This window comes from Sander vitreus, chromosome 8, assembly GCF_031162955.1.
Source record: "Sander vitreus isolate 19-12246 chromosome 8, sanVit1, whole genome shotgun sequence".
Lineage (NCBI taxonomy): Eukaryota > Metazoa > Chordata > Actinopteri > Perciformes > Percidae > Sander > Sander vitreus.
This window is the reverse complement of record NC_135862.1, coordinates 26203028-26216979: the sequence shown is the minus strand read 5'-3', so window position 1 is coordinate 26216979 and position 13952 is coordinate 26203028. Positions and strand designations below refer to the sequence as shown.

The following is a 13952-nucleotide window of genomic DNA, read 5'->3' as shown; positions in this document are numbered from 1 at the left end:
CAGGTGGTGGAGTTTGTTGTTACAGTTTTTCTCGAGACACATTTCTTGAAACCCTCACCCATTTTCTCAAAACTGTAAACTGAAAACCAAATTCTCAAACTATATTCACAAAACACCTGACTCTGCTGGCAAAATCAAACAATGCTTTCAGATCATACACACAGCCAGTCAATAACTAAACACTACAGGGCATTCATAAGACATTACCTCAAAAATTCGGGAACACAGTGTCCAGGGCATGTAGTTACAGAAACATATTTTTTTAAATTTCATACAGTAAATACATTTTGCAATGAAAACAAAAAGTATATCACAACTTGTACAGTGAATATCTTTTACACTGCAAGTACTACAATTTTGAATGTCTGTATATTGGGTACTTGTAAACAATACAGTAGTCCAACTGCAAAAGGCCAAAGAACAAAGAAAACGAAATGAAAAGCACATGACTACACTAAAAAATACTGTGAAACCGCAAAATCAGACAACATTCAATGCTCCTGTGCACTCTGAACTGGCTTATATTCTCAACATTTGGTTTGATCACCTCAGTAGAAACGTGTGTACAATTTTGAGTCGTCATGCGTAGACCAGGGTGCAAACTACGGGGGAGCTAGGGGGAGGTCTGCTCCCCTTAATAAAACATGAAACTTTGGGGGGTCTCTAAAAATATTGATAGTGTGTAACGTGCAATTTCAGTTTTGTGTAATGTGATCATCACGGATTATTATGTGTAAAATTGCATGATGGCGATTTAAACCTAATTCACTTCAATAAAGATAACTATACATGCTATTCTTGTCATGAGCATCAAGCCGTGGCGGCGCTGTGGTGCAAATTCAACTCATGTTTAACATGTTAACTCAAAGATTCGTAGAAAAAATATAAACGTTTATCGCGCGCAAAGTCCTTGAAATCCATTCTGCAGTTAGCATCGTATAGCAGCCATGGCAAAAAGAAAACAAGGCAGTTTAATTAATTTCGGTTTTACAAAGAAATTGTGTAGTGATGACATGACCGATTCACCTGCTGCAAGCCCTGCTGTTGAGGCGGGAGGGCTTGAGACGAGAGGGCATGACACGGGAGGCTCCAGGCAGCAGCCATACGGTCTTGCTGCTGTTAGCACACTTCCCGCCGGGGGGCAATGCAAGAAGCTGAAGAAACAATGTCCTCTCTGGCTGAAGATGGAGGTTGTAACAGCTCGTCAGAGGCTGGTCACGACCCTGACCCCTCTTGCTCCTCTCTCCCGTTAAACTGGAACAGCCAGCATTGGAGAGACTGGAAGAGCCGATATACATGGTTTTACATGGTTTGTTAAGGATGGAAGCTTAGGGTGCATCGCTTGTAGGGACACAAAAACCCTTCTTCTGTCTGAAAAGGTAACTGGCACGCACTTGTCTGAGGAGTGGATCAGTGGGGAAGTAAGCAGCACTGCTCAGAACAAGTTGCGAAAAAAGATATATAAACATAGGGACAGCATTGCACACAAGAGGGCCATTGGAGTGGCATTGATTAAGCAAAAGGAGATTCTGCCAAATAAAGTAACCGAGGTGAATTCCAAATTATTGGAGGAGACTGCAACATCATTCAGGTCCGCCTATATGGTGGCTAAGGAAAGGCTGTCTTACAGAAAGCTCATCCCTTTAATGAAGCTTCAGGAGCTTAATGGCGCAAAGGTGGGAACTGCGCATAAATCACATCACTCCTGCGCTGAGATTATAGGTCATATTGCACAGCAAATGCGGAAGAAGTTTGTTTCCAATATTCGTGAGCTCATTTCAAAGATTAGCATCACCATTGATGAAAGCACAGTACATGATCGTGCCTATCTCATCGTTTACATAAGATGTGATGTGAGTGGCAAAGGAGATATAAAAAATGTTTTTTTAGACATTGTAGAGCTGATGCAGGGCACAGATGCAGAGTCCATTTACAACACGTTAAAACGATGCCTTCGTACAGCGGGATTAGATGATGAGTTTTTGGGGAAACACCTCATCAGCATCGCCATAGATGGAGCTTCAGTTCTCACTGGCAAAAACACTGGAGTCATTGCAAGGCTTAAGCGTGACTTTCCAAACATCCAGTCCATACATTGCTTGGCCCATTGCCTTGAATTGGCTGTCCATGATTCTTTGAAAGTGGTTGCTGGATGTAATCATTGCTTGAAGAAGCAGCTGCAGATCTAAATATGCAGATTTTGAAAATTGGACAGATATTCACCATCAAATGGGTGGCGAGTAGTTTCAATACAGTAAAGGCTGTCTGGAATAATTACCCTGCTTTAGCGCGTCACTTCAAAATTGCAAGCGAGGATGCATCTCGCAATGACACAGAGAGGAAGAAATTCCTGGCGCTATACAAACACCTCACAAACTCAGGCTTTTTACTTGATTTGGCTTGCATGAAAGACATACTCCGTGAGTTGCAGGGCCTGTCACTGAAATGCCAGCAAAGAGATATCACTCTAGTTGATGCCAGTTGCCACATTCTGCAGACTATTGATATAATGAAGGCAATGAAAGCGAGTGGAGGGAAATCCACACAGAAAGCGAACAGCACACGTCCCTGGGGCTGTTTAAAGATGTTCAACTAGTTGAGGGCACAGGCAAGATGAACCGAAATCAGCTTTATCAATCTGTGATCGACAATCTCACAAGGCGAATGCCAGAATCAGACGTCCTACAAATGCTAAAACCCCTGGACAAGCGCTATTGGCCACAGGATCGGAATGCTTTGGTCCTGTATGGAGAAAACGAAGTACGTGCACTTGGTAAAATGCTTGGGGAACCAGCCAGAGAGGTGGTCGAGGAGTTTCACGACTGGAAGTTACAAGACAGGGCACTAGGCAGAAAGCTGGAAAAGATTTGTACAGCGAGTAAAACATACCTTCCTACTTCAGCTGAGTGTGAGAGGGGATTTTCTGCCGTCAATGATACTGACAGCAAGACCCGCAATAGGTTGCGTGAAAACAGCCTCTTATCGCTCCTTTTTCTGGACAGCTATGGACCCCCAATGGAGAGTTTCGACCCAATTTCCTTTATCACATCTTGGATTAAGGCAGGTCATCAGCCATCCACTTTTTGGATTTCTGGACGAACCGCAAAGGAAGCTGACCCCAGGCCTCTGTGGTCGATTCTGTGTTAAGGTAAGGCATGCTATTATTCCCAATGTGTTGTGGCTGGGTTGTTAAAGGTCTGCGTGACTCTCGATGTTTTAGGCCTAATTGAACGGAGGAATTATGGTATTCTTCGGTAGCCTGAGTAATTGTCTTTAACCGTTGTTCATGTGAAATCTCAAAGACAGCCTGATGCGTTGTTATTTGTTGTTATACTATTTGTGGCTGGCTGTTTGCTGTTTAACCTATCAATTCCTGTCCATAAAGTATAATAGGATAAATCCTGTATAGTGCATACACTTGTAGCTGTTATGTATCTTTGTAAGTCGCGCAAGCACACGGCAAGACACCTCTTAATAACAAAACTTAATTTATGAGTGGGAAACATATGATATATCACTGAATGTTGTGAGTATGAAAATGATGTGAAGTATATGCTATGGCCTTCGCAGTTGCCAGATCTGAACAGCTATGGGGGATTTTGGAGTGACGTGTTAGACAGCGATCTCCACCACCATCATCAAAACACTAACGGAGGAAATATCTTTTGAAAGAATTTGGGGACCCCCATTGACCCTGCATTGTAAATGCAGGGTCAATAAATGTATTTATACATTATGTATATGTATTTATATAGCGCTTTTCTAGTCTTAACAACTACTCAAAGTGCTTTAACATAGCACAGGAACCATTACCATGCACACACATTCATACACTGGTGGCCAAGGATGCTGTACAAGGTACCACCTGTTCATCAGATAAACACTCACACACATTCACACTCTGATGGTGCCAGGCAGGCCAGGGATCGAACCACCAACCTTCCGATTGGTAGGTGACCACTCATACCGCCTTGCTATGCATTATGTTTGTACTCAGTCACAAGTTCACATCAGCGCAAGGTGCACACAGCAGACTACACATGGCAGCTTCATCATTTGCAGTATCTGTGTGTCAGACATTTTTTGACTTGTCAATTTTCCCGGTAAACCATCACAGTGTGACAATGAGCATAAACAATACCAGGAACCGAAGCATTCATTTTATTTACGCCTGTGCTTTACCTAGTTTAATATGGCCAATAACAAAAATAATGCCTGAGTGGATTATATTATGATATATATATATATATATATATATTAGGGCTGTCAAAATAACGCGTTAAAAAAAATAATGCAGATTAATCCATTCCATATTGACCTTTGACCCGGAGCCGTTCTAGCCACCATTTGACTGTAAAATGAAGGAGGGAGACGAGAATGCGCTGCCTGGATCATGGATTGGAGCATTTACTTATACAAATCTTGTTCCTGAATAGGGTTGGGTATCGAAATCCGGTGCTAATACGGCACCGGTGCCTTAACGACCTGTATCTACCAGACCGAATAGCAACGCGGATTGCGGCGCTTCATTTTGGTGCCACTGATATGTCTGCGCTTCTCTCGGATTCTCTGAAAACGGACGTTACAGGCAACAGAAACATCGCTGCACGTGACGCTAGTTAACACTATACTCGACAGCAGCTAACGTTAGCCTACCGCTAGATAGTAGCTGGATTAAACACGGTTACAATGCTGACAGTTAACGCTAAACGGTGTAAAGTTTGACTGTATTTCATTGTAGAGGATTCCAACACCGGGACGTTAACAGTCTGCAGCTGCCGTTGTCAGAAAAACACAGACGGTGCATTCAATGAAACTGGTAACCTACAGCCTTGTGGTGGTTCAGGCACCGTTAAGGCACCCTGCAAAAATTATGTACGCGATTAATTAATCACAGAGTACGTAATTAAATTTTTTAATCGATTGACAGCCCTAACATATGAAAAATTTGCCAAATCGTCTCTGTCAATGCCATACAGCTTTTCTTTGCTGTTGCTATTGAATCTTGTTTTGAGCTTCTGGTACCTCCAGGTGCTGACAATCAGGTGCCTGATTCTGCAACCAGTGGCAATCCCATATCTCCACAGTCTGGGACAAAAGTCTATCCTCCAAGAAGACAATGCTCGTCCCCCCACAGGGCGGGGTTTATCAGACTTCCTCCAGAAGGTGGGAGTGGAGAGGATGGAATGGCCTGCCAGCAGTCCTTACTTCAACCCCATTGAACACTTGTGGGATCAGCTTCGGCGTGTTGTTTGTGCCAGAGTGACCAGCACAACCACGTTGACTGACTTGCGACAAATGCTGGTTGAAGAATGGGATGCCATCCCACAGCAGTGTGTGACCAGTCTGGTGACCAGCACGAGGAGGTGCCAGGCTGTTGTGGCTGTGTATGGTTCTTCCACACGCCACTGAGGCTCCTGTTTGTTAAATGAATAAATTGTGAAAGTGCCAATATGTCTTGTTACTTCAGACTTCAATCACCCAATCCACCAAACAACACCAAACAAGAGTCAACAAAGAAAAACTGTTCCTTACAACATTTAAAAAGGAAATAATCAGGCTTTCCAATGGTATAAGATTTATTGCCAAGAAGCATTGTTACAACAAAGTAATAATCTACCAAACACAAATTCCCTTACTTTTTGTGCATAGTTTATATTAATATATATATTAGAATTTTTTTCAATATCCATGTGTTTTTGAACATTTTAATATTGTATATTTAATTGAGATCTCTCTGCATAGTGTGAAATATAATTTCTTACCCCAATGATGCTACATGATTACCTAATCAACATCAGATGCGTAAAAAGGGTGTGGCCTATATAGTATCTGTGGATGTGTCTGCTTTTGATTGTTGATTTAAACCACCTCGTGACAACCCTTGGTTTGCGTTTCTTTTCTATACTACAAGACAGACCCCCCCAACACAAGCCAACAATGCAGCGTCTACTCCCAAGCCATGACTACCGTTTACAGACAGACAGTGAGGCAGCATTCAACTCAAGTGTGTTTTGTCATTTCAACCATATACACGAAACGTTTCACCGTGACTCAAGTGGTTACACAATTAAAAATAAATAACGACATTATATAACAACGACATACGAAACAGGCTACATTTAGTGCACACACATATGCAGCATAAAGTTCAGCTAACACATAGCTACTAGCATTAGCGCTTGGTGGGCTGTAAACACAGAGTATAAACGTGGAATGTAGAATGGTCAGCATTTAACAGTCAAACTCCACCAGCAGTTAGCAGTTAGTTGGATACAAGCACCAGTCCGTATTAACACAGCCCTCCTCCACTAGTCTTACCCGGCGACAGAGCAGCCGGCCTGGTAGCTGGATAGCTGTTGTTAAGCAATGTTTCCACAACAACAAAAACACAGCAGTCTCTGAACTCGTGTTGGGAGTTTCGTTGAAGTTGGATGTAGTCTAGTTTGTTGTCAAATGAGCGGACACTTGCAAGCAGGATTGATGGAACAGGTGGCCGGCTAGCATTAGCTTTCCACACGTTCCCTGCTGATGATGTCCCTTTACCGGCCAGAGACATCGAGCAACACCGCTGGTCTCCATAGCGGGCGAGCAAAGTTGTGTCGAGTATTCCGTCTGTAATCAAGTGTCCTGCATATTCTCCAATCTGTACCAATGTATCCCGGTGGTACACGTGTGCGGTAGTTTGAATGCACATAATTGTTGTTCTAAAATTTCCTTTGGGATGAATAAATCAATCTATCAGTTTTCTGCTAAGAAGGGATTAGCGTGTAAAATAAATTCAAGATGGCTGACGCTCGTTTTGGTTCGGAAAATTTCAGAGAAAGACGACCCACTATGGGCAGGTGGAAAACATGCAGAAGTAGCTCCTACTACTGGCTGTAGTCCATTGCCTCTTGGCAAAAATGCCTCAGATGACGGAAAAACGACAATTTTTGCATCAGAGGCTTTTTTCCAGACCCACAATACAGAGATCTCTGGTCTCAGGGGGACATGAGGGAGGGAAGCACGGTCACTCAAAAATACTACTGTGTTTCTGCTGATAAAAGCTTAATGCTAAATCGGTGAAGTATCCCTTTAAACTTAACCAGATCAATGAACTTCAGAATATGTGTCTTTAAGAATAATGGGAATGTCTGTTCCAGGTATCCAACTTTGATGATTCCGATTGCTCTCTTTTGTAATGTGCATGACGATGCAGTGATTTATTTTCTAAAAATATAGATCTTGATTTATTCAATATTGCTATGGCCTTGACATGGTTTATGTGAGGCTTCAAACACTTTTTCTATTTTTCACAGCTAGTGTTATTTAGAGGACTTCAAAATAAAACAGGAAAACCAACAGAAAACATGAAACCAACTAAACAAAGAAACTTGACTAGACGTGACAGTACCCCTCCCTCAAGGGATGGCTACCAGACGGCCCTTAAAACAAAAATTGTCCACAGAATAGGGCAAAACGACCCAGGGAGGGCGGAGAGGGTACGGAGGAGGGACAAACAAGTCAACCCAGGAAGGGTGAAGGGCGGACAAAAAGTCAAAACCCAACCCATGGGGGTGAAGGGAGAACAAGTGACAACGGGGCTTGGGAACTGAGGACAGTGGGACTCGAGAACAGTGGGGCTTGGGGACCGAAGTGCTGCGGCCAGCTAGGCACGGGGTCCAGGGCTGCATACAGCAGCGAAGGCAGAACCCCCCTGGTGGCTGAGCAGGACAGCGAAGACTCAGGATGACGTCGGCGAAGGCGGAGACCCTCTGTAGACCAAGTAGGACGGCGAAGGCTGAGTCCCTCAGGAGGACTGACAGGGCCGCGAAGACTCACTGGAGGTCTGCAGCGAAGACGAAAACCCTTTGGAGGCCATCGGCGATGAAGGCGATACCCCTCAGGCGGCCAAACACGAAGGCAGAATCCCTCTGGCGACCAGTGGCAAAGGTTCTCTGGAGGCCGGCGATGAGGACGGAACCCCTCTGGCGGCCGAACAGGACGTCGAGGATTCTCTGGAGGTTTGCGGCGAAGAAAGCAATACCCCTCAGGTGGCCGAGCATGAAGGCAGAATCCCTCTGGCAGCCAGGCATGCCGAGCAGGTGAAGGGGAAGCTGGGCTGGAGGCAGGCGACGAGTCAGCTGGGCTGAAGACAGGTGATGGGTCAGCTGGACTGGGGACAGCTGGGCCAGGGTCCGCCAACAAGGTAACAGGATCAGGAGTTGGCCAGTCCACCGACAGGGCAGCTCCAGTGCAGTCTCTGAGACAACGGTCAACGAAGGCTCTGGGAGGTTGGTCGTCGAAGAGTCTGGGCGGTCGGTCAACGAAGACTCTGGACGGCTGGACATCAGCTCTGGAACTCTGGACAAATGAGGCTCTGGAACACTGGTCAGGTCAGGCTCAGGAACACTGGACAACTGAGGCTCAGGAACACTGGTCAGCTCAGGCTCAGGAACACTGGACAGCTCAGGCTCAGGAACACTGGTCAGCTCAGGCTCAGGAACACTGGTCAGCTCAGGAACACTGGTCAGCTCAAGCTCTGGAACACTGGTCAGCTCAAGCTCTGGAACACTGGTCAGCTCTGGAACACTGGACTGCATAACACCGAGGGCTCTGGCCCGCTGCACAACACCGAGGGCTCTGGAGGACTGTTCATCAGCCGAAGCTCTGGAGAGACTCTGAATGGCAGGTCCACTAAGGCTCTGGAAAGCTGCACATCAGCTGGAGTTCTGCTGCACTTTTTAGCTGCAGCTGGGGTTCTGGAAAGCCGCACGTCAGCTTGGACTCTGGAAAGCTGCATGTCAGCTCGGACTCTGGAAAGCTGCACGTCAGCTCGGAGTCTGGAAAGCTGCACGTCTGAGGCTCGGAAAGACACACGGGCCTGGAGACAGGAAGGCTGGCTGCTGAAGTTCTGGAAGGCTGCCAGGCTTGGAGACAGGAAGGCAAAATTCCTGCTCTGTAGACAGCCAGCGAGCCTCCATGAAGTGCCTAGCAAAGGAGGGGTCCTCCTCATGAACATCACGGAAAAAATTGATAAGACCCTAAGAAACACAGGAACACGGAAGAAACGGGTAAAAATCCAGGAGCACAAAAACACAGCAGCAAACAGAACAGAATTCTACACCAAAGACTGACGACGAAAAACAAATGACAATCCACCAACACCAGACATAGAAAGCACAGAAAAAAAACAGGTGGAACACATAAGACAATCACAAGGGCGGGAAAACCAAAAGACAGGAAGTAAAACCAGACAACACATAAGGGAACAGAGAGACTTCAAAATAAAACAGGAAAACCAACAGAAAACATGAAACCAACTAAACAAAGAAACTTGACACAGGGACTAGACGTGACAGGTAGTATCTTTATAAGCCTTATCTTGGCTCCTAACCTCGCCTGCACAATGTTTTACAAGCCATATTGCTTATGGACAACAATGCACAATCATGTGTGAATAAACTGAACAAGATGCCTCATCCTTAGGAGCAGGCTTGCTTTTGCAAAAAAAGACTTGTATTTAGTGAGCTATTGGCTGACTAATGCTGTTACTGTACCTGCAGAGTTGTTATTCTTGAAAATGATTAATCGTGATTAATATATTATATATTATAGTCTCTACTTGATCGCGTATTTACAGTGTGACTTACACATTGTGGTTGTAAAATAACAAGTACCCACCACAAATTAAAATAGGGTCACATTATAACTTATGGGGAAATTTAGGGATGTAAACTGTATGTATTGGAATGGATTTTTTTCTTTGATTTGCTAGCCACCTAGACTTCTGCATCTTTGGAAGCTTTACTGTAAGTCAAGGACCACAATAGAAATGTCTTGGACTGTTATGGTTTTGGTGTTTTGTCTTGTCTTATCGTAGTCTGTTTTCCTGTCATTTTTGTAGCCTGGTTTTCTGTCATGTCTTGTTTCCTTCTGTTGTGTCTTGTTTTATGTTCTGTTTCCTGTTATTATTATGACCGCTCTTCTAGAGTCTTCCAGTCGTCCAGAGTCTTTGATGACTGACCTCCCAGAGTCTACGTCAACTGACCTCCCAGAGTCTACGTTGGCTGATCTCCCAGAGTCCACGACGACTGCTCTCCCAGAGTGTTCGCTTACGGGCAAGCCAGTGACTATGCCGGTCTCCGGTGCCCCAGAGACTGCCTCTGAGGCTTTGTCGGTCTCCGGCGCCCCAGAGACTGCCCCTTCAGAGGGGATTCGCCTTTGCGGACGGCCTCCAGAGGGAATTCACATTCACGGACAGCTTTCAGAGGGGTTTCGCCTTCGCGGGCGGCCTCCAGAGGGGATTCGCCTTCGCTGCCGGCCTTCAGAAGGGATTCGCCTTCGCCGCCGGCCTCTAGAGGTGCCACGCCCTGAGGGGCTCTACCTTCGCTGATGGCTGCCTCTGAGTCCTCGACGTCCTGCTTGGCTGCCTGAGGGGCTCTACCTTTGCCGACCTGTTCGGCCACCTGAGAGGCTTTGCCTTCACCGCCAGCCGCCTCGGAGTCCTTGACATCCTGCTTGGCCGCCTGAGGGGCTCTACCTTCGCCGACCTGTTCGGCTGCCTGAGAGGCTTCGCCTTCATCGCCAGCCGCCTTGGAGTCTTCAACGTCCTGCTTGGCCACCTGAGGGGCTCTACCTTTGCCCACCTGTTCGGCCGCCTGAGGATCTTTGCCGTCCTGTCGACCTCCTGAAGTTCCTCGATGGCCTGTTCGGCCGCCCAAAGGGTTCCGTATTCGCTGCTGGCCGCAGCACCTTGGTGCCCAGGCCTCTCTGTCCCCTGTTGCCGAGGCCTCCATGTTCCCTGTCCCGAGTGGCCCCTTTCTGTTCTCTGTCCCGAGTGGCCACTCTCTGTTCCCTGTGCCTCAGTGCTCTCCGTTCCCTGTGCCCCAGAGCCCTCTGTCCTCTATTTCCCTTGCCCCGGGTGACTCTGGTGCCTTCCCTCGCCCCTCCGGGGTTGATTTATTTTGTTTTTTGCCTGCTGTTCCAGGACACCTTTTGTTCGTTGGATTGCATTTAAATAAATCCTTGAGATTACTCTTGTTTCTGCCATCTTGCATTTGGGTCCTACATCCCCTGAAACTCCTGACATGGACTTTGTCATGTAATCTATCATTTTCATAGTGTGTGACTAGATGATCTCGTAATGTTAAACTACAACTTAACTAAAATGTAAAAATGTTTGTATCGTTTTTAGACTATACACACTCACACCAACCTACGAGGTTACTGGACAATTATACCTGAAACCTACAAATCCTGAATACATATGTCTCACCCCACAGAGACAGCCATGCTTCCCTAACCAGCTCCTAACCTAAGATAATTTTAAATAATCAAATTACCAAAACTCACTGACCATCAGTAAACCTGTCTTTTGGACCTTTGTCCAGTTGGAAATGCAGCCTTGCATGTTCAAATATCAAGCTTTGAATATAAAAAAAACAAAAAAAAAACAGAAGAATTTCTTTTCTTTCAAATATGTTTTCTTTATTTTGCTTCAAAGAAGCTGAACATTTAGTCTTCATCAGACTTATTAAGTCCCACTGGGACAAAAACCTGCAAGATATCCAACATAAATAAATACAAAGTTTTCCTCATTTACTCATAAGCATTCTAAAGCATCCAAATGCCCAAACATTTCACACACAAAGCAAAACAACCAAATAAATAGATAATTATTCAAATAGAGGTTAAATTATTATTTTACAAAACTATACAATAGCTATTGACCTCGATGGCAAGGCCATCAATATGGAAAGTAGTGAAATGTCAGAATTAAGAGCAGGGGGCCTATAAAGATCTACAAAACACACATTATAGATCTATCGATTATGATGTCATCCATTATGACAATAAATAAGCCTACAAAAACAGGCTCATATACCTTTTGACTTTTGAAGCCTCGTAAATTATCCCAGGGGTATCAGCTGTGTATTAAGGTGTGGCACTGTCATGAGTCCAAGTTAAACTCAGATAATCAGAGAGCATGCTGGACCACTGTTCCCTCTGCACTGATATATGTAGGACCTGACACCCACTGAGTTAGAATTTCTAAAGAACTTGATGCATTTTAAAACAAACACAACATCAATTGTAGTGTGCCAATGTGACGGCAGGTCTGGATTGGATCCCTTCTAGGAGAAGGTATTGGCTCTGACACAGGTACAGCCCACAGCTACCTTAACAGTTACTGGCTTCAAATGGTATTTCTTCCCACCGTCGCAGGGCTCCTTCTTGAGAAACACCCTGCTCTGTTTTACGGGGACTGAGTTGTAGTCGTGGCTCTCCATCGGGGGGTTCTTGTTCTGGATCAGGATGCATCCTGAACACAGGCACTGAGCCTCGGCATAGGTGGAAGGAAAGTGATCCTTCTTTGTTACAAGTCTGAAAAGGAACAGGATGAGGCAGTGAGCAGCTTATCCAAACACAGTGAGGAGATGTGACATCCAATAAGATTTTGCAGTTTTCCCCGAGGTTTGTGGAAGACTTAGTATTTGACGGGGGGTATAGAGGCCTTCTCTCAAGAAAATGTTACATTTTTCAAAGAATTTTAAACCATTATTAACATAGCTAAGTAAATAGGCAATGTTTACATTTTGGACCAATATTATTACCATATATGTGTCTAAAACGTTGGAAAAGCTGGAGCAGCTAATAAATAAATGACATTCAGAAAAGCTTTAAGACAAAACTTGCTTAAGACGTTCACCAACTACAATCAGATCTGAGAAAAGTCTTAGTTAGTTAGTATTGATGCTCACATTGATTTTACATTATTTCGGCTTAGGTGGTAACTTTTAGCAATTTCCCCAATAAATCAAGAACCATTTACACTACAATAGCCAATTTGCTATATTATACACTTCACTGTGTCACCTACTGAAAAAATGCATTTAAGTTGAAATATGTACAGGCTGCAAAATTGATTTGAATACAGTTACTCCACTGAGTCACTTGCGCCCCCCTAAAAAGGGTATTAAAAAATGGTTGCGGCCCTACAAAGTTTAATCACAAACTTTGCTAACCTTTATGGTTTCTCATTCAACCAGACAAATCAAACAGTGAGCTCCCAAATGTAAAAAATAGAGCTATTGGAGGAGGACTTTACTAGACTATTGGACTTTAGAAAGCTTAGGGCCACTGCAAATAAACAGGAAACAAACTCTCCAGTCAACTACAAACAGGCAATTTATAAAGTGCAACAGTGAAGCAATTCATGGTATTCCCAGTGGATAGGCTATGTGGCAACACAGCTGCAGTCATTGGATATACACGTAGCTACAGGGGACTTTCCCTTTTTCTTTTCTTTTTTTAAAGACGGGGTGTGGCGCATATTAGCGCGTCATCAGCGCTCAGAGCCCAGTGACCAAGTGCACCTCACCTTAAAGCCTAATTAATGGGGGAAATAATGCATCGACGCAAATATTGTGCAAATATTCATTTTCCCCAGTTACTTCATCATTTCAGTGAAGCTTACGATGCTGAGTGATTGCACCATTCCATCACATGCAAACTCTTGCTTGAGCCTATCATCTTAGAAAGGTTTTCTCCTAACCTGACATGATATTTTGGGAGGCATATGAAAACTTTACGAACGTTTAGGAAATTTCCCAAGACAATCGACTCCTTGTGATGGAGTTTTTTTTGTTTGTTTTTTTAGCTTATTCTGAGCGAGTTAAAGTTCTTATCCAGGAAGCAAAATCACGGCAGCATCCGAGGCGATGCCTCGGATTTTTAAATCAAATAACTGTGGAATGCGACAGACAGGATGCTACTTACACGTATCTCCAGGGGGACAGGGACCTGGCGTGGAGGGGGCGAGGCGTCTGCTGAGGGAAATACTCCACGGGGCAAGAGGCAGGTGAGTCAAGGGCCGCGGTAGGCAGAGGCTCCTCAGGCTGCGTGTAGCGGGTCATCAGCTTCCTCTCTGCTGCATCCTGCAGCTCGTGGTCATCTTCATAGCACCT

At 44.8% G+C, this 13952-nt stretch overlaps 1 protein-coding gene across 1 annotated transcript in view; it reads right to left on the bottom strand.

The window, feature by feature from the left end:
- Nucleotides 1–11800: 11800 nt before the first annotated feature.
- The window catches only part of il17c (interleukin 17c), a 2441-nt gene continuing 289 nt past the window's right edge, over nucleotides 11801–13952 (bottom strand). The window contains exons 2-3 of the mRNA XM_078256144.1: nucleotides 13765–13952; nucleotides 11801–12369 (exon numbers count right to left, since the gene is read on the bottom strand). The exon at nucleotides 13765–13952 is cut by the window's right edge and continues 39 nt beyond it. Coding sequence (XP_078112270.1) covers nucleotides 12120–12369; nucleotides 13765–13952 — 438 coding nt within the window. The 3' untranslated portion in view covers nucleotides 11801–12119. The remainder of the gene's footprint in view (nucleotides 12370–13764) is intronic.